The following is a 24,560-nucleotide window of genomic DNA, read 5'->3' as shown; positions in this document are numbered from 1 at the left end:
CAGGGTTGTTCATTCACAGTTGTACTCTGTCTTTGTACTTTATGATTACTGTAATTATTGGTGTGAAGCTTAAAAATGAAAACTGTAAAAAGTTTCAGAGCATTTTCACTAAATTTGCCATGCATTTCAGTCAGTGAGCCACCTTCTTCCCAAATGTTGATATATTACTGTACCAAAATAGCTTTTTTCAGCCAATTAATTAAGTACAGTTCTGAGTTGTAATATGGGTGGAGTTGAATTACCTTTCTGCTAGGATTGAGTATAGAAGTGTCCGTGTGCACTGAAGTCCAGGACTCTGAGAAAAGAGAATTTGCCTTTCATTGTTTTTAATTATTTAATATTTGAAATACACTGAAGACATTGCCAGTAGCCCATAAGAGTGACAGTTGTCATTTCTGACTTCTAAAAATAATTTTAGAGAGTTGTAGATTCAGAGAGTATCACAAACCTTACAGTACTTTAAAGATAGAACTTTTGAAGATGCATAGTAAGATTAGAATTCCTTCTTTTTCACCTTGATCTGCTAAGCGATCAAGTGATACTTTGATATATGMAATATTGTCATCTGTTACCCCTTTTAAGCAGTTTTGAAGATCATGACCCATTGCTGTCCATGCTGTCAAAGGAASAAAGAACTCAGAAGAGGAATTTTCTGATTTTATGAAAACGTGAACTAGTAGCGAAGAGAGAGCCATGTTAGTGCCCCTACTGAGGAGAAGGTTATAGCATAAGACACATTCTTMAACATTAGAAAACCTACAGGAAGGAAAAGGATATGAAAGAAGTGGTTATTTCAGAAGTTCTTGAAGGAACTTGTTTATTATAGTTGCAGAGAGCAACAGAAAAATTTGAACACTGAAGCTGAAATCCTTAAAAAATAATTGTGGTATAAAATCTAGAAGATTATTATTAACAGTCCCTACTTAGAGAGCTGTTAGGAATATAATTAATAAATGATTTTCAGAGTAAGTTGGTGTAACATATATGGCTTCCATTGTACAAACTGAAATCATAGAATAAATTAGTAATAGAAATGTTATTTTCTATCATTTTTCTGCTTATAATTTCTGAAAACTTAATATATGAAATATGTATGAAATTATTCCCATAAGTTTTTAAATAGATGTTCTRAATTTGAGGTTGTCTTTGACCCAACTGAATTGCAGTGAAATGCATTGACTTTCTAGTTTCATTGTGAGAATCACACTGACTGTGTAATCCGTTTTTTATCTACTACAGCATACATTAATGTATGCTGTAGAGAACACAGAATTCCAATAAGTCTCTTTGAAAATACATTCCTCAAAGTGCTAACTAAAATACAATGAAAAAAAGTACATCTTGAGGTGAAGTTTGAATTTTCAGCTTAGTGATTTTAACATTCATTGAATTGAATTACATTTATTTCATGAATTCGTGGCACAAGATCATGTAGCTATTAATAGGAGTTTTCATTTGATGCCTCTCTGGCATTCAGGAGGTTAAATCAAATCGGTACGTGTTAATGTATAGGGCAGAATCACAAATCTCATATCTTTATTCTAACTCCTAGCATCTTTGTTCTAACTCCTAGCTGGCAACCTTATCTGCTAATCTTAGTGGAAACTTCAGTTTGAAATACAAAACTACTTTTCAACTTGCATATCCTTCCCCACAGATGTTTGTGGCATTGATGATGTGTTTCTTTCATGATTCCTTTTAAATCAGGGGAGTGTTGTGTGAAAAGTGAAGTTAAGGATTCATTGCCTGGCAGTGCCATGAATTCTTAAATATCTTTTTCAAGGCCATGTTTTGTATAACAAAATAAAGCTGGGGTAACCAAAAATACTTAGTTTTCTATTTTTTTTGCATAGTAAAAATTCGTTGCAGAGAGCTCATTTCTTTACTAGATTAAGAAATTCTTTAGTGTATAGAATGGTAATATTTGTAATTGCAGTATTTAAGGCTAATTTGATTGTATGAAATATGAATAAGCATTTTGCAGGCATATTTAGTTTTGTTTCTTGAAACTGTTGAGTGTAGTTACAGAATGAAGTTCTCGTCTTAACTGCAGATTATGAGACTTTCAGTATTTTTTTTTCAAACTAGCTTACCATACTTTTGTTTCTAGTAGTAACTTGTGCAACCTTTCATCTTATGAGTCAATCCTATAATTAGTATCCTTCTTTGCCAGAGGCATACTGAATGTTTGTTTCAGGTACAGAATGTCTGTAAGAAATTTAACTTAATCATTACATTTAATGTAAGAGCTGGTTAGCTCAATTACACTAGATTAAAGTGAACTTGAAATTCCTGAGTTACAGAGAAAGGATAATCGTTGACCTGTACTGAATAAGTACTACCGCCGATGTTTTCTTTTTTCTTATGTGTATTTACTAATGTAGATAGCCCTTTAGTTCAATCACATGGTGGCTAAAAGTAATTATCTGTTCATTGTAAAGACTGAGTTTGCAAGGTTTTTATTTAACTTGGCCTTTAGATTAATCAAAATATTGCAATATTGCATGCATTGCAGTAAAGCTGATAAACATTTTTTGGTTATATTTTACTTCGTTGTATTTGGAGATAATCTGAAAAAATAAGTAGTATTTACAGCTTTGCAGTAAATTTTTGTTCAATATTTGACATTTTCTAGTTTCAGAAACATAAGATTAGTTAAAATATGTTAATGACATGCTTTTAAACTATATTTGAGCTTAAAATATTAGTTTCAATTTATGTTATATAATCACCTAACTTATGCTGGAAATAGTTGCATTAATACCACATCAACAGCACTGAGTTTGGGTGCCTACCATATAAATAAGTGCTGGGAGGTACGAGTTTGGCGCACAGAATGTCCAAACTGACATTGTAACGAGAGCATAAAATATTACTAACCAAAGTATGTTAGCATTTYTTTATTATTGTTCTGCTTTGTCCTGGTGGATACTATTGGGTATGTTACTTGGCTAAACTTGTTGTTTTGGAAAAAGAAAAAAAAAGGTAGAAAACAGGGGCTCCATCTGTGCTGAAACTTTCAGTATTGCTTGCTCTGTATTCAGAAAATCATTGAGAGGAAAAAACTACTAAACTATCACTCTAGAGGAATTCAATGACCTGAAGGACAAGCATGTATCAAGTCATGCACCAACAGCCTCTATAATAACAAAATTGATCCGTTATAAACAAACACCTCATGAGTTGGAAACAGCCTAATGGAAGAAAGACTTAATGTTTGAAATGGTTATTTGTGCTCCAGCTTAATTCCAGCTGTCGTTCTCTACTTTGCTCCGCTTTATTTTTTCTGGAGGTGGACTTGAGGGTATTCAAACATTGTGTCTGTCATTGATTCATTTGTGTTAAAGCAGTGCCCTGCCAACCTCCTCTTTCACAAAAATCAGGTTGATCCTGTAGGTTATTCTGGCCACAGTGACTTGCCTGAAGTATAGGCTATGACTGTTTTTTTAACAGTATTTCTTACAACTCCCTTAAAAATAAGGTTACATCCACCAACTTTGATATTTCATKTAAGTCTAGTAGATGGAATTCATGCTGCCTAATTTTTGCATATAAAAGTTAATGCTTAGCATTAAAGTTGTCAGAGCAAGCTCCCATTTATAATCCGTGGAGAGAATTAGGCACTTCAGGAGTTCAGACAAGCCAGATAAGGTAAGCTTGGGTAATTTACCTTATCCTAAGTAGTTTTTCAGGCTATCAGACCAATCACTTCACTGGAGATTTCTATTTCTGTCTGTRTATTATAAAGGGAACCTAAGGTGACTAGCTCTGACTTCATGTCTAACCTTTAGATTTCTAAAGTTAGAATATATTTTGTCTAGTTACCAATATCAGGTTAGATGAAAACTGCAAATTTGACACTGAATGACTATACTCTTTCTAATACCTGATTTTCATCATTTTATTTTTTTTAATATATTTTTAGGGAATAAAATGAGAATTTATATTACAGATTATTTTGGATTTTCACTCATTCTGAGTAAACTTAATAAAAATTTAAATAAAAAATAAATGAAAATACTTTTCTGATGCTTTGATTAAATGCATCCTACAAACCAAAGTCCCCATTCTATGAAAATTAAACTTTCCAGTTAGAATGTGCCAGAATTAAGGCTTGCTACTATAATTAGCTTCCTTTGCTTATATTCACTCTGATACAGGTTCTACTTACAGTATTGCACATGCTATTTCCCGCTAGGCCTTTGTTCATTTAAAGCACAGGATAGGCTAAAACCATTATTCGATATGAGGCTTTATTCACTATACATTACTTTTTATTCCATGCAGAATTTGTCTTACTAATTACTTTTCTGTGGTTCTTTCTCTATAAAGCAGTTGTTACAAATTTCTCTGTTGTTACTGAGTCTATTTTCACTGGAGCACAGTGATGTATAATGGTATAGTATAGGTTATACAGTTAATGAACGGAAACATAGGAAATAAAAGTCAAAATATTCAAAGCTGTGCACAACTCTTGAGTCCTTACTAGACAAACCCAGGGTAGGATTCCTTGAGTGTGGATATTTCTGACACCTACATCTGTGAACTGGCACGGGGGAGTTTCTGTTCAGGGGAGAGAAATGATCAAGTGAAGTGTTTAACACAGATCAGATTAATTGCGCCCTGAAAGACTCTAATTTTACACTCTGTAAAGAAAGTTCAGGTGACTTACTCGTTTGCAGGTGGTTGCTTCAGCCAGATGAATCTCACCAATAGAGCTTCACTTTACAAGGAAAATATCCTTTCAGAGAGTTTTCTGTGTTTTGTGAATAATTTCTATTAATTTCTGTTTAAAGGGGAGACTTGTTATATCTCAGATTAGGTAAAATAACAAAGTATCACGGAATCACAGAATGGTTGAGGTTGGAAGGGACCTCTGGAGATCGTCTAGTCCAACCCCCCTGCTCAAGCAGGGTCACCTACAGCACGTTAGACAGGGTTGCATTCAGGTGGGTTTTGAGTATCTCCAGAGAAGGAGACTCCACAACCTCTCTGGGCAACCTGTGCCAGTGCTCCGTCACTCTCATGGTGAAGAAATTCCCCCTCACAGTCAGGCAGAACTGAGTAAGGATCAGTATGTGTGTTTACTAGTGTGGCTAGCCCTTTGGTTCAATCACAAAATGGCTAAAAGTAATTATCTGTTCATTGTAGAGACTGGGTTTGCAAGGTTCTTACTTAACTTGGCCTTTATGTAGATCTACACATAAATACACTGAAAGTAAAGATCTTGTACACAGCAGCTTTTTTTTCTGTATGACTGCTTTATCTTCAAAGTTTTGAGTGGTAAATTAAAAACTGTGTTTTATAAACTATTATCGTTTCTGTCTTCTAAGCTACAGCTTTTTCGTCTGTTTTATAGGTTTCATATGTATGTTTGCTGTTACACAGTAGGTAACTTTCTCTGCAGTAAATAATACTGCAGATATCAAATTAAATTTCATTACAGTAAGGTAGTGAATAGTGTCCAGCCTTAAAAGTTACTGATATATGTTATAAAATTATGAAAACTTAATTTGAATCCCTTGTATTTCATATTGTATAAAAAAGTTGTYTTTAAAAGATGCTGAGGTTGCAAAGTTGAACATTAAAAAGTTAGAAAATATCAATGGGGTTGCTTATGCACATTTAACCTTAATTCAGACTCATAACTCAGTCTAGTTTTGTGTAATTATGAAACAGTCTTTAATTATATAAACATATTTTCCACAGTACAAATATATTTTTCCCTCAAAACTTGGAAATGGCTAGAAGTTATTTATTTATTTATTTAAGATTCAGAAGTGTTTGCCTCATCTTGAGAACTTAACCTAAATTAATGATGTTTTAACATAATTCTAAGCAGGAAAAAAGATAGTGTTGGGCAAACCTCAATATGGCTTTAACCTTCATTTAATTTTGTCATATTCCACAAATACGTTTCAGGTGGCTGCTGGCAAGCTATTACTACTTACTTTTGAAGCTTTACAACTGGGTAACATTAACTGGAAAAGTGAAATAAACTTTCACCAAGAGCTGCTTATTGCCTAATGGATAAAACATTTCTCCATCAAAGTGGCAGAGACGGCAACTSAACCTTGGTGTCCTACTTCATGATTAATGGCTCTTAAGAACTAGCCTTTTAGAGAAGGGAGAAATCCTATCATTACCTTCTCTTACAAGAGTTACATTCAAAAAGAATTACAAGCCATGTTCATGACTTTTTTTCCCCTTATTTTAATTTTAAAATAAGATCATAGATTTTGTTTTCAGTAGACTTTTAAGGATTTTGAATTGGGAGAAGATGGAATCTTTAAGATGAAAGCCTCTCTGCCCCTCGGAATCACTTACAGGAAGAACAAAGTGTAGAAGCTTCCACCAGGTTTCTTTTTCTCTGCACCTCTGTGGGCATGGTTATGTGAGGCACTGTGTTATTCAGTGTGTTAGCTGTTTCAAATTCCRTTCTGAGATGTAACTTTTTATTTGCACCATGTAGGAAGTATGTGGTTTAATCCAGGGCTCTAATTTCCCCCACAGAGACTTTGGACCTAAAAATGACAGATTCCAGGGCTTAGATTTTAGCTACTCAAGACTTGTACCAGAAGATCAAGTCCTTTGTCTTTGAAATGCATACCAGAATAGGGGCATCAATTTTGTATATGTGTAGATTTTCAGACCTGAAAAGTCATGGGGCTTGTGTATTCTATTTCTCATATGTTCTTCCAGTTTGGAAATAGTCTTTTTAAAACTTCATGTGATAAATCATTATGGTGTTGTAACAACAGTGTCCAGCTTTATTTCAGTCATTTATGAATATATACTAACATATATTATTAAATATTAATAAAAATATTATTATTTATTAGTCATATTCTAGAAGTAGACTCTTTGCATAGGATTTCCAGCAGCTGATAGAATTTCTTATAGCATTTGTTTTTCACATTCAGTAACAAAAAAATGTTGGTGCATTGCTGAAGTTTTAGTAACTGGGGATGTCTCAAAYTATCAGAACTGTGATTTCATCTGCCTTATGCAGTTATTCCTTGTTTTAAATATAGCCAGGGAAACAAAAAGGGAAGGGTACCAAAACTTGTACTGAATTTTTCTTGTTGCTGATAGAACTCCCAGCACTAGGTACTATATGGCTTATTTGATCAATTAAGAAACTACATTTTGAAGCAAAATAAGTAAATTATCCTGCAAATTTAACCTTTATGTATAGCAGGTCTTCTAATGCATCACTCAGGTTTGTGTATTTTTTGTTTAAATATATGTTTCCTYTTGTCTAAAACTATTTAAATGGAAAAATGTAAAAATTTCACAACTGAATGTTCTCACAATATAAGTGATACTGATGACAAAACAAGTATCCCTTCAGCAGACAGAAGTGAGGTAGCTTAGTACTTTTATCTTCAGTGTTTACGAAACTCTGTTCAAAGCAAGGAAAAGAAAAAACAAAACATAGCTCTTGAAAATGTACTATATAGACCATTAATAATGTTTGGCAAACTTTATATTAATAAAGTTAGGTCTTCAATCGTTATTCAAGCTTTTGTTGTGCCCCTTGACTTTTACCACTGCTTTGCCAGGACAAAAATGAAAATAAYTGTGTTAGAAAAAGGAGTATTAAGAACTACTACTCATTTAAGAAGGGAACAAAAACTCTTTTATGACAGATTTGCAGTTCACTTCTTGCTTTACTGGGGTTTATACAAATATATATATATTCCTTTCAGTGACTGTGGGTATACATGCCACTTGTACCTACCTGAACAGCACACACTGTCAGCAGTGCTTAGCTAGACACTCTAAGCGTCCTAGGATATCYCAGACCTCTCATGGAGCTGGCAGATTTGACACAGGAGTTACAGAAATCCTTCATCTTTCTAGAACAGTTGCTGGAAGCCAAGCGGGATGTGTTAGAGCATCTCAAACAAACTAAGTGCCTGTGGCTGAGCAAATGAATGCCACCTTTTGATTAACCAGAAAAGTGCCTTTATGTTCAATCTATAGTTTTGTTAGAACTTTGAATCTATTAATGTCCTCCTTAATCACTAATCCAAACTTAATGATGCCTTGTCTRTTAGTGTCTGTTAGTGTGTATTATATGATAGCATGGACATTTTCAATGATGCTTTTAAGTATAGAAGTTAATATTTAAGGACACACTAAATTTATCCAAATAACCTGTCTAATAGTCTGCTATCCACAGCATCAATACATTCTGAAGAAAAATTCTGAAGAAAGAACCTTTTTGTTTTCTCTCAGGGTAATTGTGTTACTTGAAAGTGGCTCTTTTACTAAGGTGGCTGCTGATCTAAGTGCCTGCTAGTGCTAATGCTAGCATATGATAGGAGCTGTTATAACCCATAAGTGTTATAGGCTCAGTGAAAAGTGAATTTATTAGAAAATCCATATGTTAACCTACTATAAAATACAAAAATGAAAAAATAAAATTGTGTCAAATTTCAAAATTCCTGCTATCTCAGGTTCAAATAGATTTTTTTTTTAAGTTCAGTATCTACCCATGCTAAATGCATTAGAGATTTTAAGTACTTAACCAAAAGCAGCAAAAAAACAGTTTCACAACATCAAGGCTGGAGAAAGAAGTTTTTCAAACTGAGGATTGTTAAATATTATAGATATATATGAGGAAAGGTAAAGATAAGCATATGTATTAGCATTGTGAGTATAGTTGGATTTGAACAGGAAAATATCCTGAAATATTGTGTTCCTGCTCCCAAAACATCTCTGGAAAAGCATTTAGTAAAGAGTGCATGTTAGAAGTGAAATAGAAAAATAGCTTTTCTGCTCTACTTGTCAGTCTTGTATGTTCTAACAAAAACACAATGCTGATACTTGTTTCAGGCATGAGAACACTTCTGAAAAGTGAGAAAGAAATTGCATTCTCTGCAAAATGGATATTAAATATCCTCAACTGTCAGAGGTGCAAAATGCGCTGTTAGAAGTAAAAGCCAGAAAAGAAATTGCTGGCAACAACACAGTCATATTAGCAGTAATATATTCTTTGTGCCACCAGATTATGCTGAGTATTTTCAGTTTAAGGAGGAGAGGCATACCATCTTCTTGCATTAAAAATATTCAGTTCGGGGAGGGGAGGGGAAAAAGCAAGTAGTTCAGCAATGATAGAGGTTTTGTCTCTAATTCCTACACTTCAATCACTACTTTACTCTCTGTTACTTCCTCTTTTTTTTTCCCTCTTGCCTTCAGATTTTTTTCAGGTTATTTGAGGGTGCAAGTAATTTGAGGATTTATTTTCATGTACCAATATTTCTAAGTGGCAAAATATTTCTCTGAACTCAAAGTTTTATATATGGAACAATTATATTTTTGTGCCTGTATGTCCATTTAGATGATATGATAGAACCAACAATTAAAAACTCTTAATTACTCAAGTGAAAAGAACATCTTGTGCAGTACGATTATGCCTTACAGATGTAGCTGTCTATGTACAGTACTGTACAGTTCATACACATTTTAAATTCACGTACACAGTGTAATTTTTTTGACCATTTTATACATCAAAAGGCTGTCTGCATTTGGACTTCTGTAAAAATATGCAGTGCAAGAGAAATAGCCTTGGAAATGAATAAATCAAATTCCAAAGCTTTTAATTTATAAGCACATTTTTAAGGATTTCCAAACAAAGGAAAAATACTTGAATAGTCTTCTTTTCTCCCCTAAGGGTTCTTAGTACATTTATTAAAAAATTAGAAAAACAACAATATAAAACAAAAATCTTGTTGGGCACTGACTTGAAAACTAAACGCTTTAAAGTCAGCAGTTTGGAGTACATTTGAAAAATGTGGTTTGACATGATGAACTCTTGGATGTAGGCCATGCACACAAATGGCWGTCCTTTTACAGATGTTGGGAGACTGTGTCTCTCCAGTGTTTACCGCAGTCTCTAACAGTAATGTTTAATAAAGTTTCTTACCTCTTATTTAAAGGATCAGGAGAAGGGATGCAATTTTCTTCTGTGTGAAGGCTCAGAAGTATACTCAGGGCAACTTATTTTCTGTTGATGTTAACCCTCAGGAGTTTATATAGCACATGCTTTTTTATAGCTATACATGTACGTGCATAATACATGTGTTTATATATACATGTCACAATTACACATAATACATTTCTTTGCTTGTTGGGAACAGTGGAGGACTAGGTAGAAGTATTGMCTTTTTACTTTTAAATGAACATAAACGTCTTTTAACTTTTTTCAGAATGAAGGAGTTTCAAAGTAAGTCACATTGCCTTGCATTTCCCAGGAATCAGGATAAGCATACGCATACGGATAGCTACTGCAGTTCAGCTGACAGGCAATAACTTGTTAAATTATTGTGACCTGAGGGTATGTCTGCACCCTTAACTCTTGTCAAACTAAGATTGATAGTACTATCAATCTTACGCTTAAGAAAGCATAAAGGTAATGGGCAAGCATCTTTTTATAATAGGCAAATGCTTTTTTCCCCCTCTCTTGACTAGCAATACCCATATTCAAGAATTAAACCACAACATTTTGATTTATTTTTGGATCCTATTTTCAGTTTTGATTTTAACAGATGGCTTTGTCCAATATTACCAAGTGTAGTTTTCATTAACTTTATTTTATTGAATAACCCTCCTATGGTTAACATTGAATTGATGTGGTAACAATAGTTTTTAAAGAAAGCCCAGACATATAATTCTGCATTTTATCCTCCTCAGTTTCAGTAATTATTTACTGTATCCATGGAAGGAACATAAAATGTTGTGAGTTCTCTTTTCAGATGGTTAATCTACCACAGAAAACTTTCTTTTAGTTACACTGATTTCAGTAGTGACTGTAACTAATCATGATTCTAAGAAAAAATTCTGAGAAAATAAACATGAAGTACATGATAAAGGAAGTCTTTTTACATTTTGTTCAGTCTCTGGTTGTTTGGTATAATTGGCTGAAAAATCAACTATTCTGTTTACTGGCAGACCTTATAGTGATACAGCTGGGATTCATATGTTCTGTCTTACCAGAGTTATTGATATTTAACCATCTTGGTTTAACAAAACTTTACTTTCTTTTAAGAACTACACCTTTGCATAAACTGAGATTGGAATGTACTATTGGTTAGTCAAGGAAAGACTGTATATTTAGGCTTATGTCTCAAAATTATACAAGAGGCAGTCTGATATTTTTGGTAATTCTTTTGCACTAACACAGTTCCAGAATATGTTAGAGCTTAGAAAGACTTAGAAAAAGTAATTTATTTTTTAAATAAAACACATTTATAGTATTATTTTTGAAATGCATAGTATGTAGATGCTTTCAAGAATCATAAAATAGCATGCACCTCTTCCCTTCTTTCTTAATATATCACTTCCAATTTACAAAGTATTTAATTATGTATTTAAATTTAATGATGTGCCTGAACCCCACAGATGCAAGTGTAAGTTCAAAGTTTAACAAATACTTGCTCTATGAAATAGGACATTAAGTCTGTGACTCTGAAAAGGAAGAGAGTTTATGAAAATGCATATGTATCTGAATAACATTGAAACAGAGTTCAGTAATTCCCAGCAGGCCACTTTTACAATAACAATTCACTTCTGAAATGTTGGTCTCTGCAGGGAAGATTGCTATCATTATAATTAGAGCTACAGTACAATAGACTGCTCATGGTAGCTGTTCTAAAAAGTTCTTTGAAGGTGAAGATGAGTGGTAGACATTCTCAGGAATAGAAAGTTGCTTTCTCAAGTTAAAAAAAAAAAGAACTTCAAATAAAATAAATAGCTAAATGGCTAAAATACATTCCAGTTTTTCCTTGGAATATTTAAAAGGAAATTGTATTTCTGGAGGATTTGAATGTTGCCAGTGAGCACAAAAAAAAAAAAAATAAATGGCATTTGTGGTTTCCCAGAGGAAATATAATATGTAATTTTATTTGTAAATAGATACATTTGGGAGCAAATGAAGAGATGCAAGTAAAATAGCCTTACCTTTGATGATTTTGTTCTATTTTTGTTTTCAAAATTAACGATATTTTTTTCTACTGATTATGAAGACTTAAATTCTAAAAATTCATTAGTGCTTTTTAGGTAGGTTCACTAGCACAGGTAGGTATACTGATATGAAAATTATTTGAAGACATTCTGATCAATTAATATCATCAATGTTTTTATTGACTTGTTTATAAGTACTTGTCCATGGTGTCCTTCAGCTTCTAAAGACTAGATCAGACAAGTGACCTGGTGAAAACCTGGTGTCCCTGATGGTCATGACAAAGCTAGCAAACGTTGTTGTATAGATGGCTTTTATAATAGTTTTACTACTTCTCACAGAGTTACATCCTGGAAGTTCACAGATCAGGCAGAAACTGCTGCGTTCTGTTAAAGCTGTGAACCTGAAACTGCTACTACAAGAATCCTAGAAGCTGAGTGAAAAGTTTTCTCTGTGGAAGATTGTAATGCTCCTGCCAAGAGTAGCTTTCAAGTGATGCAGAAAAGATTACAGTACTGTTGGGGGTTTTTTTGTTTGTTTGTTTTTTAAATAACATTGAAGATCTGGAAAACAGATCAGAGTACTTAGCTCTATGAGCAATAGGTTTTATAGAGGAACATATAGAGAAGGACAAGTAATAATTCTCTAAAGTAACAAGCGAAAGTACCTCTAACCATGAATTGGAAGTGGGAGGAGCATTTATATTGCTATCTGAAACACAAATAATAGATAGATCATCTGCCATAATAATGAAAATGCTGAAATTTCAGTATGAGGACAGAGTTTCAAAAYGCAGTTCCAGTTCATGTAGGAGACTTCAGTCTCTTTATTGACTTGAGTTTTGAGATATGCTTTTTTTAATAGGCTAGTCCCGTTTGACAAGTTACAATGACATTAAAAAAACCTACTCTAAATTTTCTATCTACAGCTTTGATCTTACAGTAGAATGTAGTAGTACAAAACAGAGGTAAATAGAAATATTAGAGCAGATGCTAATGCAACATCAAATCAAGAAATTAATAACTGGCATTCTTTCTTCTGAATGCTAACAATGATCTGACCCCTCCACAGTTTTGTATTGCCTCACTTAACCAGCAACTGTAACTGTAATTCACAGAAAGTGTTTTTATTTATTTATATTTTTAATTTTGTTTTCTTCATTTCTTAGAAGTTAACGTTTTCTTTTGTGCAAGTGATCTGCAAATAGAATTGAACATAATGAATTTGTTTTTCAAAAGTAATACCTARTTATTTGGCAAGCAATGTACTCATTATAACAAAGCCATACAGTATTCTAAATTCTTTGGTGCCCAAATACACTTTTGAAATATGCAGAGGAAATACCATAATTATTTGTGAAAAAAACTCCTGAGTAATATGATTCCATTGATTGCACTAACAAAATTATCCTGTTCTCTCTTGCTATTTTTATATCACAGATTTAGAATAACAAACTGTTACATGCAGAATTTGATTTGTGATTTTCATATACTCTGGCAGACATTTATCTCCCAATTAAAAGTTATGATAGCGTGGATCATTTCTTAGGAAATTATAGTCTTTAGGTTTTAACCAAGACTTTCTGAGAGAAATAGGCACATTTCACTTATTTTCATAAGTTAATAAAATGCAGTTTGTATTTTTTAAAAAATTTGCTGCCATGGAAATACTGAAATTTTTGTTCTTATTCTCATAAAATATTGTTGATTAATRTGGCCTTCAATGTAGATTGAAACAGACGACCTATCAAGATTAATAAATTCTAAAAAAAGAATTTAATTTGAAAAGACTTCATAATTTAAGATAGCTTCGATAGGTGCAGTTAGATTTTTGATACTGTTCATATCTTTTACACTTGTAACAATGCTCTTCAAAGCTAGAGGTATTATTTGTATTAAAAACTATCATTGCATAAAGAAAGTGGRAGTCCTAGGTTTCATTTGAGAAATGACCATGGTGTTGTGACATATGCAACAAAGCAAAATGGTACCTTTGACAGCATCTGAACAACTGCAGGCTTCTTGGTTCTTAGGAAGCTTCTTTATTAAGGGAAGTTTGTGTAATTTTGACTCCCTCTAGTGGATAGCTTTCWCAGCTATACAGTGGGATATGTTCTCAATGCTAAAATCATCAATTAAAAATTAAGAGGTCTTTATTTTCATCGTGAAGATCTGATTCTATTCTCATGGACAATTAGAATGTCCTTGAATTGTCCAGTTAGGTGCACACAACTTCAACTATTGTGCATTCATTTAGTAATCTATTTTTTTAAAAAAAAACACTTTTTTCATAGTGCAATTGCTGATAAAATATCTGTCTATATATACAACTAATATTTATACATTAGCAAATGGAACAGCCTTTTTTTTTTCCCTACGTTAAGAATCTTTTCTAATTTATTTCCTAGACTTCCACTTACATGAATATATATTGCTAAAATTTTTATATTATACTTTAATTATTGTTTAATCTTATTGCAGGTTCCACCAAAGTAAACCTTGTGAAGATCCCATCAACAGCTTCCAGTCCTCGAGACACTGCTCTGGCAGCTGTTATATGCAGTGCACTTGCCACAGTGCTTTTAGCTCTTCTTATTCTTTGTGTTATTTATTGTAAGAGGCAGTTTATGGAGAAGAAACCAAGCTGTAAGTTTCCAACTGTTACTGTCTCTTTCTAATATTTATATACCAATATCAGTTTGGCAAATAGTTTTGTAGATAAAAACGTAAATAAGATGGAGGATCAGTACATTACAGCATTCAGTGGAGTTTAGCTTTGAGATGAACAAGCTAACACAAGCCTAAGACTATAATTTTATAAGTTTACAGGAGCTCAGTGTAGGTGTTCCAGCTTTTGCTGAGAAACTGCTGTGCAAATGTCCAGAAATAGTCCAGTCACATTAATTCTGTACCATACTTTCTTAGAGGCTGCGTAGGTAATATTTGGACCATTTGGGATCTAAGCTGGAATGTCATCACAGAATTGCAATGCATGCGTGGACATACCAACCTGGGGGATATCTGCATCACATTCCATTGTGAAATATAGATTGCCTCAATGAAATAATGAATGTAGTCAATGGAGATAGGTTCATCATTAATGGAGTCAACTCCAGTTGGAGTTGTAAAGTAAAAAGAAAACCAAAAAAGCCAGCTCATCAGTGTAATCCGCAGATTATTTAAAATAAACATTTTCAGGCCTATAATTTAAACTAAAAAAGAGAAAACTGAAAAGCACTGTGGTTCCCATTCATCATTTTAAAAATCATTTATTAAAATATTTATATAATATTTGACAAATCCTAGATGTCAAAAAAGAATATCAACAAGGTGTCAGTGCTTCCAGCACAAGCAAAAATACAAAGATTCATAGAGGATAGAGGTATTGTAAGAATTGTTCCCAGCCTAGGAGATGCTTTACAATATAGATTTTAAGAAATTAAATAAGTTAAATCTTCAGTTAGTGAAATTTAGTAGCTAATTTGCTCAGGCCTACAATTAGATAGATTAAATGAAGTCTGCTGTTAGTATAAAGCTCTTTAAGATAACATAAACGAAATTCCAGATGTTGAAAGCTGAATGTAGAAATTTTCAAACTGGAATCACTGAGAAGCATTAAGCACTGAGAAAATGTAAAAACAAATAAGGCACACTCTCAAATCATCATTAAGATAAGAGCAGAAKATGTTCTAGGATTTGCTGCAAAGTTTGTGGTTTGCATAATGTCAAACCACATCATCATAGTGGGTCTTTCTGTTTGAAAAACCTATGGAAAAACTGTACACTATGACATTGATTATTCTGTGAATATAGTAGACTGAACAAGAAAAAAGTTGTCATTTACTAATATATATTTTCATTCATTTTGCACAAAGGGTCTCTGAGATCACAAGATATTCACTACAATGGTTCTGAACTGTCGTGTTTTGATAGACCACGGCTAAATGAGTATGATCACAGAACATGTTGCCAGTGCCAGAGAGGCACATCACAGACATGTGGTACGTGATATCTACTTCAGTGTGACTTCACAGAACAGGAGTAATCCAAGCAGAAAGAGCTAATAATGAACATTTATCTACGCTTGCATTGTGACATTTAGCTTTAACTACAAAGCTAATATTGTCAAATTAGCATTTGTCCTTTTTAATTGGGAATGATCGTAAATGTCATAAGAAAAAGACTTTCTCAGGAAACATATAGAGTTTCTAAATAGSTATTTGGCTATGATTTTTCTCCTATTTTTATTCAATGACCCTTCACTTAAATAAAAGCCTCTTTAGATGTATATTTTATTTCTTTCTGATAAAAATAGCACTAGATCTGCCTTTGAGACTTAAATTGATATGAATGATATGCCAGACAGAATATAAAAATGTAGTACTGACTCTAAAACACACTGAAAACTGGAACAATTCATGTATCAGAACATACGCATTTATGACATTTATCAATATATAATTTAACGTAAAAACACAGGCTTAAATATCATTCTGCTGCATTAGCCTTCAGAATGCAGTATTTCCTGCCTTATGTACCTAAATGAAAAGTAAATTAGAAAGTAGATATTCAAATTATCATGACTGATGTCTGCATTATTCTTGGAGTAAAGGCTTAACTTTTGTAAGAAACTCTATTTTAAAGTAATAAGTGAAAGAACCTTTGTTTTGCAATAAGAAATATCTTTTCTCAAGCCATACATTATAATATAACTGGCAAAATAATACTCAAGTTTGAAAGAGTACGAAAACTGCATTTATGCACAGCTTTTAGTACATTTTACATTGTTAAATCAAGTTTTATCTTTAGGACCAGTTCACTTGATTCCATCATTGTGTTGTGATGAGACCTGTAGCATGGAACACAGCAGTCATAGCTGTGTTTTCCACTCGCAGACTACACTTCATGAAAGGTAACGTGGTTTTATAAATGTCTATTGGACATTGCTTATTTCCTGTGTAATCAAATTGGTATTTATACAGGATACAGAAAATGTTTGGAACTGAGCAAAGGATTTTGAAGAATGGCAGTCATATCTTCCTGTTTATGGTGAAAAATCTTGAATTTGATGAAGAAAAAATATTATTGTTCCAGTATTAGTTAATAAGTGTTGAAGTGTTAGATTAGTTTCTCTGAAGAAATGACTTACATCTCTTTACAAGTCAAATCTCTTCAAGTAGATAGTCTTCCTCTTCTTCATGCTACTTTAGAGGTTTTGGTGACCCCCTCTTCTGGTGCAGGTTAGCAAAATGCTGTATAATCCCATGAATCTGGGGGGGATTAGGTACAGTTTATAAGTATCATGAAGCTTTTCTTTTTTTAGAAACTTTTAATGACTGTGAGACTTGAAGTATATATAGTATTTCTAAAATTTCTATCAGAGTGTAACAATTATTTGCTCCTAATCAACTGAATGTAAATACAGTATTAGTTATTTATACGTTAGTTCCATGAGTTAAATATATAAAATATAGTTTCTTGGTTACAGATTTTATCACAGGATGTATTTATTTCTTTTAACTAGAATTATTTTCCATGTAAGGTTTAAATTGGTTTCCAGCTGTTTTGTTCTTGTGGCCAAATATAACTAAAAACGTAGATGCAGCTTCTTAATAGGTATTGTTTATGCAAGGTGGCTTAGTGACCTAAATATAAGATGCAAAATACCTAAATTTTCTATAACAATTTGTTCAAATGCTAGCAAAGTTGGGTCATCCCTTTTACCACCAAGATTGACAAATTGAGAGTTGTGTAATTTGTGAGGGGTCTTTTGCTTAAAGGTTTAAAAATAAATATCATATCCATGTTATGTAGACATCAAAGTTCTCATAGTTCCTTCCAGTAGAAATGGAGTTTGCTCCAATTTCCTGTGCCAGAATAATGTATTTCCTTCCATTGTGATGCAATGTCCTGACTGTTAGCTTCATCTGTAAAAATACTTAGTGTATACATCTAAGCTAATGAAGCATCATGTTTTGGAAATGAGTAAGGCTGCTAAATACTGTTATAAGTACTATTAATATGGGATGAATTTTGATCACACAGATTATTACTGTGTATCAGACTCATGGCCTTTACAGTTTTATAAATCCAATAGACAGTTTTTGGAAATAAAACATACCAGTGTAACATTTTTTATGTTGTTAATACTTATTTTAGTGTATTACATTAAAAAAACTTTACTGAAGTTTCAATAGAGACAGGTGTGTGTAGTGCATTGAAACAAGTCATTGTCACCATGAACCTTAAGTACACTCAAGTTAGGCTACTGAGTTTCTACTTCCCCTTTCTTCCATTTTGCGTAAAATAAAAATAACCCTTAAAAATTCTTACAATTTTTTAATATTATGACTTTACCACATGAAAGAGATTTGGAAAAAAACTTTTTTTTTCACCTTTTGAAGGAACTGAAAAGTTTTAAGTGAATCGATGTTCAATATGAAATCATGCAGATAGAAGGAATCTCTGGCAGTCATGTAGTCCATTCCCTTCTCCCAGTCTGGATCCATTTTACTTCTTTTATTCCTATTATATATCTGTCTAGCATCTTTTTACAAAAGCTAGTGTTGGAGATTCCACAGTCTTCCCAAGTATCTTTCTTACTGCAATTTAAGCCTGTTACATCTTGTCTTAACCCCCACCCCAGACGTATGTATTGGAAAACAAATAAATTTCTTCTGCTTTGCAGTAGTCTTTTTGTATCTGATCACTACTGCAGTATTTTTCCATGCAATTTTTTTTGTTCTTTAGACTAAAACAATGCCAACTGTAGTTCATATTTGCAAGAGCCCTGAATTCACTGTGTGAAGGCCTCTAGTAATACTCTCTACCTTTCATAGTGTTCTCCAGAGCTCTCTTTTTTCTCTGATGGAAGGACAAACTGTCATTCCTTTCAAAAGAATTTTTTGTGTGTGATACTTCTAGGGCATTGGTTCAGTTTGCCCCAGTTTTATCAGCTTGAACTAGCTGTCATTATAAATGACAATAATTACAATATTGATATTATTTTCTAGAATGCTTTTGAAACCATGTGTCTTTTATTTTTTTACAGGGCGTCTGATTCTGTTGGAGAAATGATTCCTACCTTCCTTGGTTCTCTTTCACACTCTACCTGTGGAGACATTTCAGATGCTTGGCCTCTTATGCAAAACTCAGCTTGCTGTGACAGCATCTCTTTCTGTGAATCATATTCTGAACTGGCTGGAGGAGGTCCAAATTCCTGCAGTCCTGCGACTGAAAATGYAGCCACTGTTGAGTCAGATAATGACCAGGAACTAAGTGATGTACTTATTTCAGCTAAGTCTCATGATGGAAACATTGCAGAGTCCTTTGAAATCTCCAAACATAGAACATACATAGAGTTTTCATCACTTCAGAACTCAGTGGCTGCTGAAAAAACAGCCAAAGACAAGCACAATGGAACAGCAAAAGACTCCACAGACTAATTAAGAGGTAAGATATGTAACGACAAACAAGGAGTGAGAATGTAGAAGTCCTCCAGGAACATAGAGCTAGGTGAAATAGGATTATGAAAAACTGTAAGACTATGTTCCTCCACAGATTACACCTATTTATTGCTAAAGTMAATTACATCCTTATAAGAGATCCAACACTTTCATTTTTTAATATCATTGACTGAATGTAAAGCTGTTATCATTCAAATTGTAATGTTGAGATAATGTGAACCAGAACACAAGTACACTAGTTAGTTTTTATTAGCTTTTTTTCATTAAATTTCATTGCAGACCATCAGTAGAATAACGTTATAACTAAACTATTATGTGAGGCTAGTCTGTGTTTTTGAGGGAATAAATGAGGGCTTGACTGTTTATCTTAAAGGAAAAATAAAAGACTTGTAAGGAGTCATCTAAAAATATGCACAAAGGCTTCTCTGTGTGGTTACTACAGAAGAAACAGAAACAGAAGAGATAATCAAATGCTTTTTAAAGCTATTCATATTCCCTTGTCATCAAATGTCCCTTGTCATTCTATGAGTTTGCCCATGCAATATAAACATAATTTAATCTAAAAAAGAGGCCCCATGTTTCATTAATTCTAAGAGTAAACTCAGATCTCAGGTCAAAATGAGGAGCAATGAACAACTGTCTCCACTATAATAATGTAAACATCTTAAAAAGTCACTCTGCTACTGCATGGTTATTACATCTTTTTGAGCATTAGATATGTTCTGTATTTTAAAATAGTGTTTTATGCTGTTGGAAGTAACTTGAAGCAACAAGTAGCTAATCTGTGAGAGGATCCCAAAGTTTTGCTTTGCACTCGTGTTATTACTCAGTGGTTATGTAGATGTTGGCTRTAGAGGTGAAATAATCTCCTATGCATGCACACAGACACAGGAACAGAAGCAGTTGCCATTGGTATTAATAACCATCAAATTTAATTAAGAAAATTATTCTCTCTGTAATTATGAAAATTTCAGGTCATCTGTGGAAATAAAACAACCTTCCTTTGATCCTCTTCCATTCAGTTTTAATGCTGCTTTCTTTTTGTTCTTAAATAAGAAGTAGAAAGTAATTAGTATCTATGAATATGAATATGCTTAAAACATGTGAGTGCAATAGTTTAATTCTTTGTAAATCAAGCCTTAATTCTTTTGGTGACATTTTCAAGAGGAGAAAAGGAAATAGAGTGATAGGAAAATAGGAAATTTTTGCTATAGATTTCAATTGAACCAGTATATCACCCTTAAAATCTATTGCTTTCACTGAAAATATCAGCCTTATTTAAGTCACATACTGTTTTCTCAATATGCTATTTACCATTTACTATAAAGTTTGGAAATGCAACATATAGTTTTGTCTATAACACTGGAAGATGAATAGTCAGTAAYGTCTTATCACTGCGGGCGCATGTGGCGTATAAGCATTTCTCATAGTTCTATTTTGACACATTCCAAATATAATTAGGCAATACTCATATTCTCTAGGTGTATACAGAAAGGGATAATGGCATGATTATGACTGTAAATCTCTGCACTTCTACTTCCCTGTTTTTCAGAGTTTATCAATGAACTTGAACACTCTCTTGATGTTTTAAGGGAATATATTTCCATATTAACATGATAAAAATTTGTGTGTTTTTTCCCCATTAAACTGAGCATCAGCTTAAAAGATACATGATTAATATGATTTAGAGTTTTTACTAGATGAACAGAAGCACAGAAATTCAAAATATCACTAAAGAAGTTAATTTATATTTCACCATGTTTATTAGGATGTATAAATTGTAAATTTTCTTACTGATTAATGTAAGTATAAATATGTAAAAATTTTAATTTGACATTTCCAAGTCATTCATTCTTTGATGTTTATGTGCCATCATGTATTACTGTTGAGATTTGAGTATAGTTATGAATAAGCAAGATGGTTTGGGTGGATTGGTTTTTCTTCATTTATTTCTTCTTTATTAGACTTCATTGATTTATTTTGTACAAAGTCTCCATACTCAAAATTTACACGACATCATTATATATGCATTTTTGATGCAGAAGATTCAGCAGCATTTGAGAGACTGGACCAGGATTAGGTTTACCTGRGTCATATTCCCAGTCTTGCCTCTAATCTCCTGTACAACTCCAAGAAAATTATTACCTCTCAGTCTACGTTCTTTTCTTCCTTTTGCCCTTAATCTCTCTTGTCTTTTTAAACTATTTTGACAGAAGTTTGATATTTTTAATACTCATTGATTCATTACAGTTTTACATAGGGCCATAGCACATTATTATATCACAAAATATATAATAACTTTGAATAAAGTATCAGAAGATAGAAGATATTTTTAGTTRTATGAATAAAAATTTTAATACAGGTTCAGAGTTCAGGTTTAGATGAATTTTTGCAGTAAAGAAAGTGAATATAGCAGTATTTTCTTAGCATTTAGTCAAGTGTAGAAGTACATACAGATTTTTTATGAGTTTATGTAACCACTATTATATCATTTTCTTTTAGGAAGCCAGGCCATCTCTCTCAGCTTCCCTAATGCTCCTCTGCCAGTTCTCATCAAACATGGTTTGGTCCTCAACATTGCATGGTTTCAAAATCAGTTGAAAAAAATTGGCAGCATTTCACACCTTCCAAGCAGTTGCATCTGAGCCATAACAGCTGTAAAGTGGAACTTCAAGGAGCATCTGAAGAGAATCCTGAGAATGAATCCATGATCTTTGGCATCTCCTTTAAAAAAAGAACCTTTTATTCTGTCTGAGTCTCACAAAGTCTGGTGCAGTGAGCTTAAAAGTATGYGTAAATATAGCCAAAAAATGAAAATACCGTAGTATGTTTGGATGGGTATCTTAAATACGGCTACAGATGTCAGAAAGCATGGGACAAGACTGCCAGTTTTCAGCTTACAAATGTATGCATGCATTAGGATTTTTTTTTACTGGTTCTGATTTTAACTCAGTTTCCTGCTGTTGAAGGAGTTAAAAATGAAACACTTCTATTTATGTAAGGATCATCTGTTGAGAAACTGAAGCTTTTRTTATGTATTACATTATAGTCAATAAGCTAGTTTGGAGAGTTAAAGAAATTGCATGTTACAGTATGTATGGTTGAAGCTCCCTCCRTCCAATTATTACACTTGTGGGAGGGGGCATTGTTTTGTTTAATATAGCAGGAGCTTAGCTTTAAATTAGATTTAGTTTAATGAAAGTCAGTTAATGAAAGTCAGCCATATAGATAGGGATTTTGTGTTTAATTGGTAGGCTCAGTACTGGAAGACAGCACTTGTTGTTATAGCATGTAGCTTTTGGATGTTGAAATAATAATCATCTGTCACACCAAAATGTCAAACTATAGCAGGTGTGCCATGAAAGTATTCATAAAATGAGAGCTGTTACTAATTTTTTGTAGTAATGGATTATTTTCGAGGGTCAAGCTTCATGGTGACCTAATCCTTTCATTTAAACAAACCTTCTTTTCATTCATTTCACTCTCTCGTTTTCACTGTATTATTTTCTGTAAATTACTTTTTTTCACGCAAAATATAAAATGATTTCATAACTTTTTTCAAAATACCTCTGAATTGAATCCTCAACCTAGGCACACACMTGGGAAATTATTATTTTTCTGCCCTAATTGTTGTTCACAATTCTTTTAAACTAGAGTTTGTCACTCCATACACTAAAATGTCATTTGTTCTGTAGGCATTTTTTAACCTAAAATAGTGTTCACTTCTGTGCATAAATCTATAACTTCTACTGAAAGCTGCATTCCACAGGCTCAGATCTGTCAGTTGTGAACTCTGGCAAATATTCTTTAAAGTACACCGTGTGCCTTGACAAAAGCAAAGCAATCAGTAAAACAAATGCAAGTTTACAATAAATATTACACCTCTTTCCACACATAGTTTGTATGGCAATGGAAATGATGAGACAATATTCATATTCCATAGCGGAAAAAAAATGTTTGCTTTGAAACACCCAGTAGAAGGTTGAACATGCGCAGGAATAGTTAGAACCAGAATAGGCAACCAAGGCAATAAGATACTTTGGCCAAACCCATGAGATTATTCATGTGTGCAAAAATCATGACTAACAATTGTCAAATCTGAACCAAATAAGTGAATAAATTACATAAATGATTTTTTTTATGTGGTAAAGACCACCTTTTGATTGCTGATATAGTAGAAGAATATGCAACTGTACAAAGAGTACAATTGTTCTACTATGTAAATTAAAGAATATATACGAATAAAATTGGTTTGAATAGTTTCTTTGGATGCTTTCATACATTTAAGAAATGACAAAATACTATTTTCACTACTTTTGCATGAAAAGATGTGTGCTTCTTTGTATATAATTTGTAAATAAGAAAAATCCAATGTGCATTTCAGTATATGGCAAGATATTTTTAGAACATGTGGAAATTTAACTTTTCATTAACAGCAGTTATTTAAAATGCTATGTTCAAAAATTTTGCCAGCATCTGCCACAGTAAGTATGTTTTCCCATTGGAATTTACACTTTGTATAATTTTTTTTGTCCAGCAACTCTAGATAAAAGCACTCATTCTTTAAATGAGTGACAGGCAGCTTGAAAGCAAATTGGGAGGAAAAATGAAGAGTGTTTTTTAAATATATATGTATATTATGTATATACTTTTTTCCTTAATTTAACCAAATTGGTCTTTTTTATATTGCCTGTGGCAAGCAATGTTGTATATGCCAATAGAAAACATACATTACCACCACATTTACACTGTCTGCATATCACTTCTAGGGGCTTACAGTGCTGTTTTAAATGCTTCTTTGAAGAATCTAAATTAAAGTCATGTATAAATCATTTTGTTATACTTTTTCTACTTGTGAATAAAAYATTACATGAATTGCTCTTGGTTTATTGTTTTCAAATTAATAATGATCTATGCAAAGATAGTGATCAGGTCTTCAGATATTTTTAACAGAATTCTCTATAGATTTAATTACAGACTACTGTATTAAAACTGCAATGATTTGGTACATCTTTATTTTGAGATGCRTGGGATTTAACTGTAGCATCATTCCCCAAGCTGAAGGACCTTCACAAAGCAGTAAGTTAACATCAATCCTTAAAGTCATGGTACTTCAAAATCTTTTCA

The 24,560-nt window shown here is 32.9% G+C and overlaps 1 protein-coding gene across 3 annotated transcripts in view; it reads left to right on the top strand.

Annotated features, from left to right (window-relative positions):
- The window catches only part of TNFRSF19 (TNF receptor superfamily member 19), a 65,422-nt gene extending 41,109 nt beyond the window's left edge, over positions 1-24,313 (top strand). For all 3 annotated transcript variants that reach the window (XM_085321753.1, XM_085321754.1, XM_085321755.1), the window contains 5 exons: positions 14,449-14,613; positions 15,843-15,968; positions 16,777-16,879; positions 19,019-19,419; positions 21,936-24,313. In XM_085321753.1, coding sequence (XP_085177879.1) covers positions 14,449-14,613; positions 15,843-15,968; positions 16,777-16,879; positions 19,019-19,412 — 788 coding nt within the window. In that variant the 3' untranslated portion in view covers positions 19,413-19,419; positions 21,936-24,313. The remainder of the gene's footprint in view (positions 1-14,448; positions 14,614-15,842; positions 15,969-16,776; positions 16,880-19,018; positions 19,420-21,935) is intronic.
- The last annotated feature ends 247 nt before the right edge of the window (positions 24,314-24,560 follow it).

Source organism: Rhea americana, unplaced genomic scaffold (genome assembly GCF_003343005.1).
Source record: "Rhea americana isolate MKP2758 unplaced genomic scaffold, rheAme1 scaffold_71, whole genome shotgun sequence".
Classification (NCBI taxonomy): domain Eukaryota; kingdom Metazoa; phylum Chordata; class Aves; order Rheiformes; family Rheidae; genus Rhea; species Rhea americana.
Note: the sequence above shows the minus strand (reverse complement) of the source record. Positions and strands in the feature narration are given on the sequence as shown.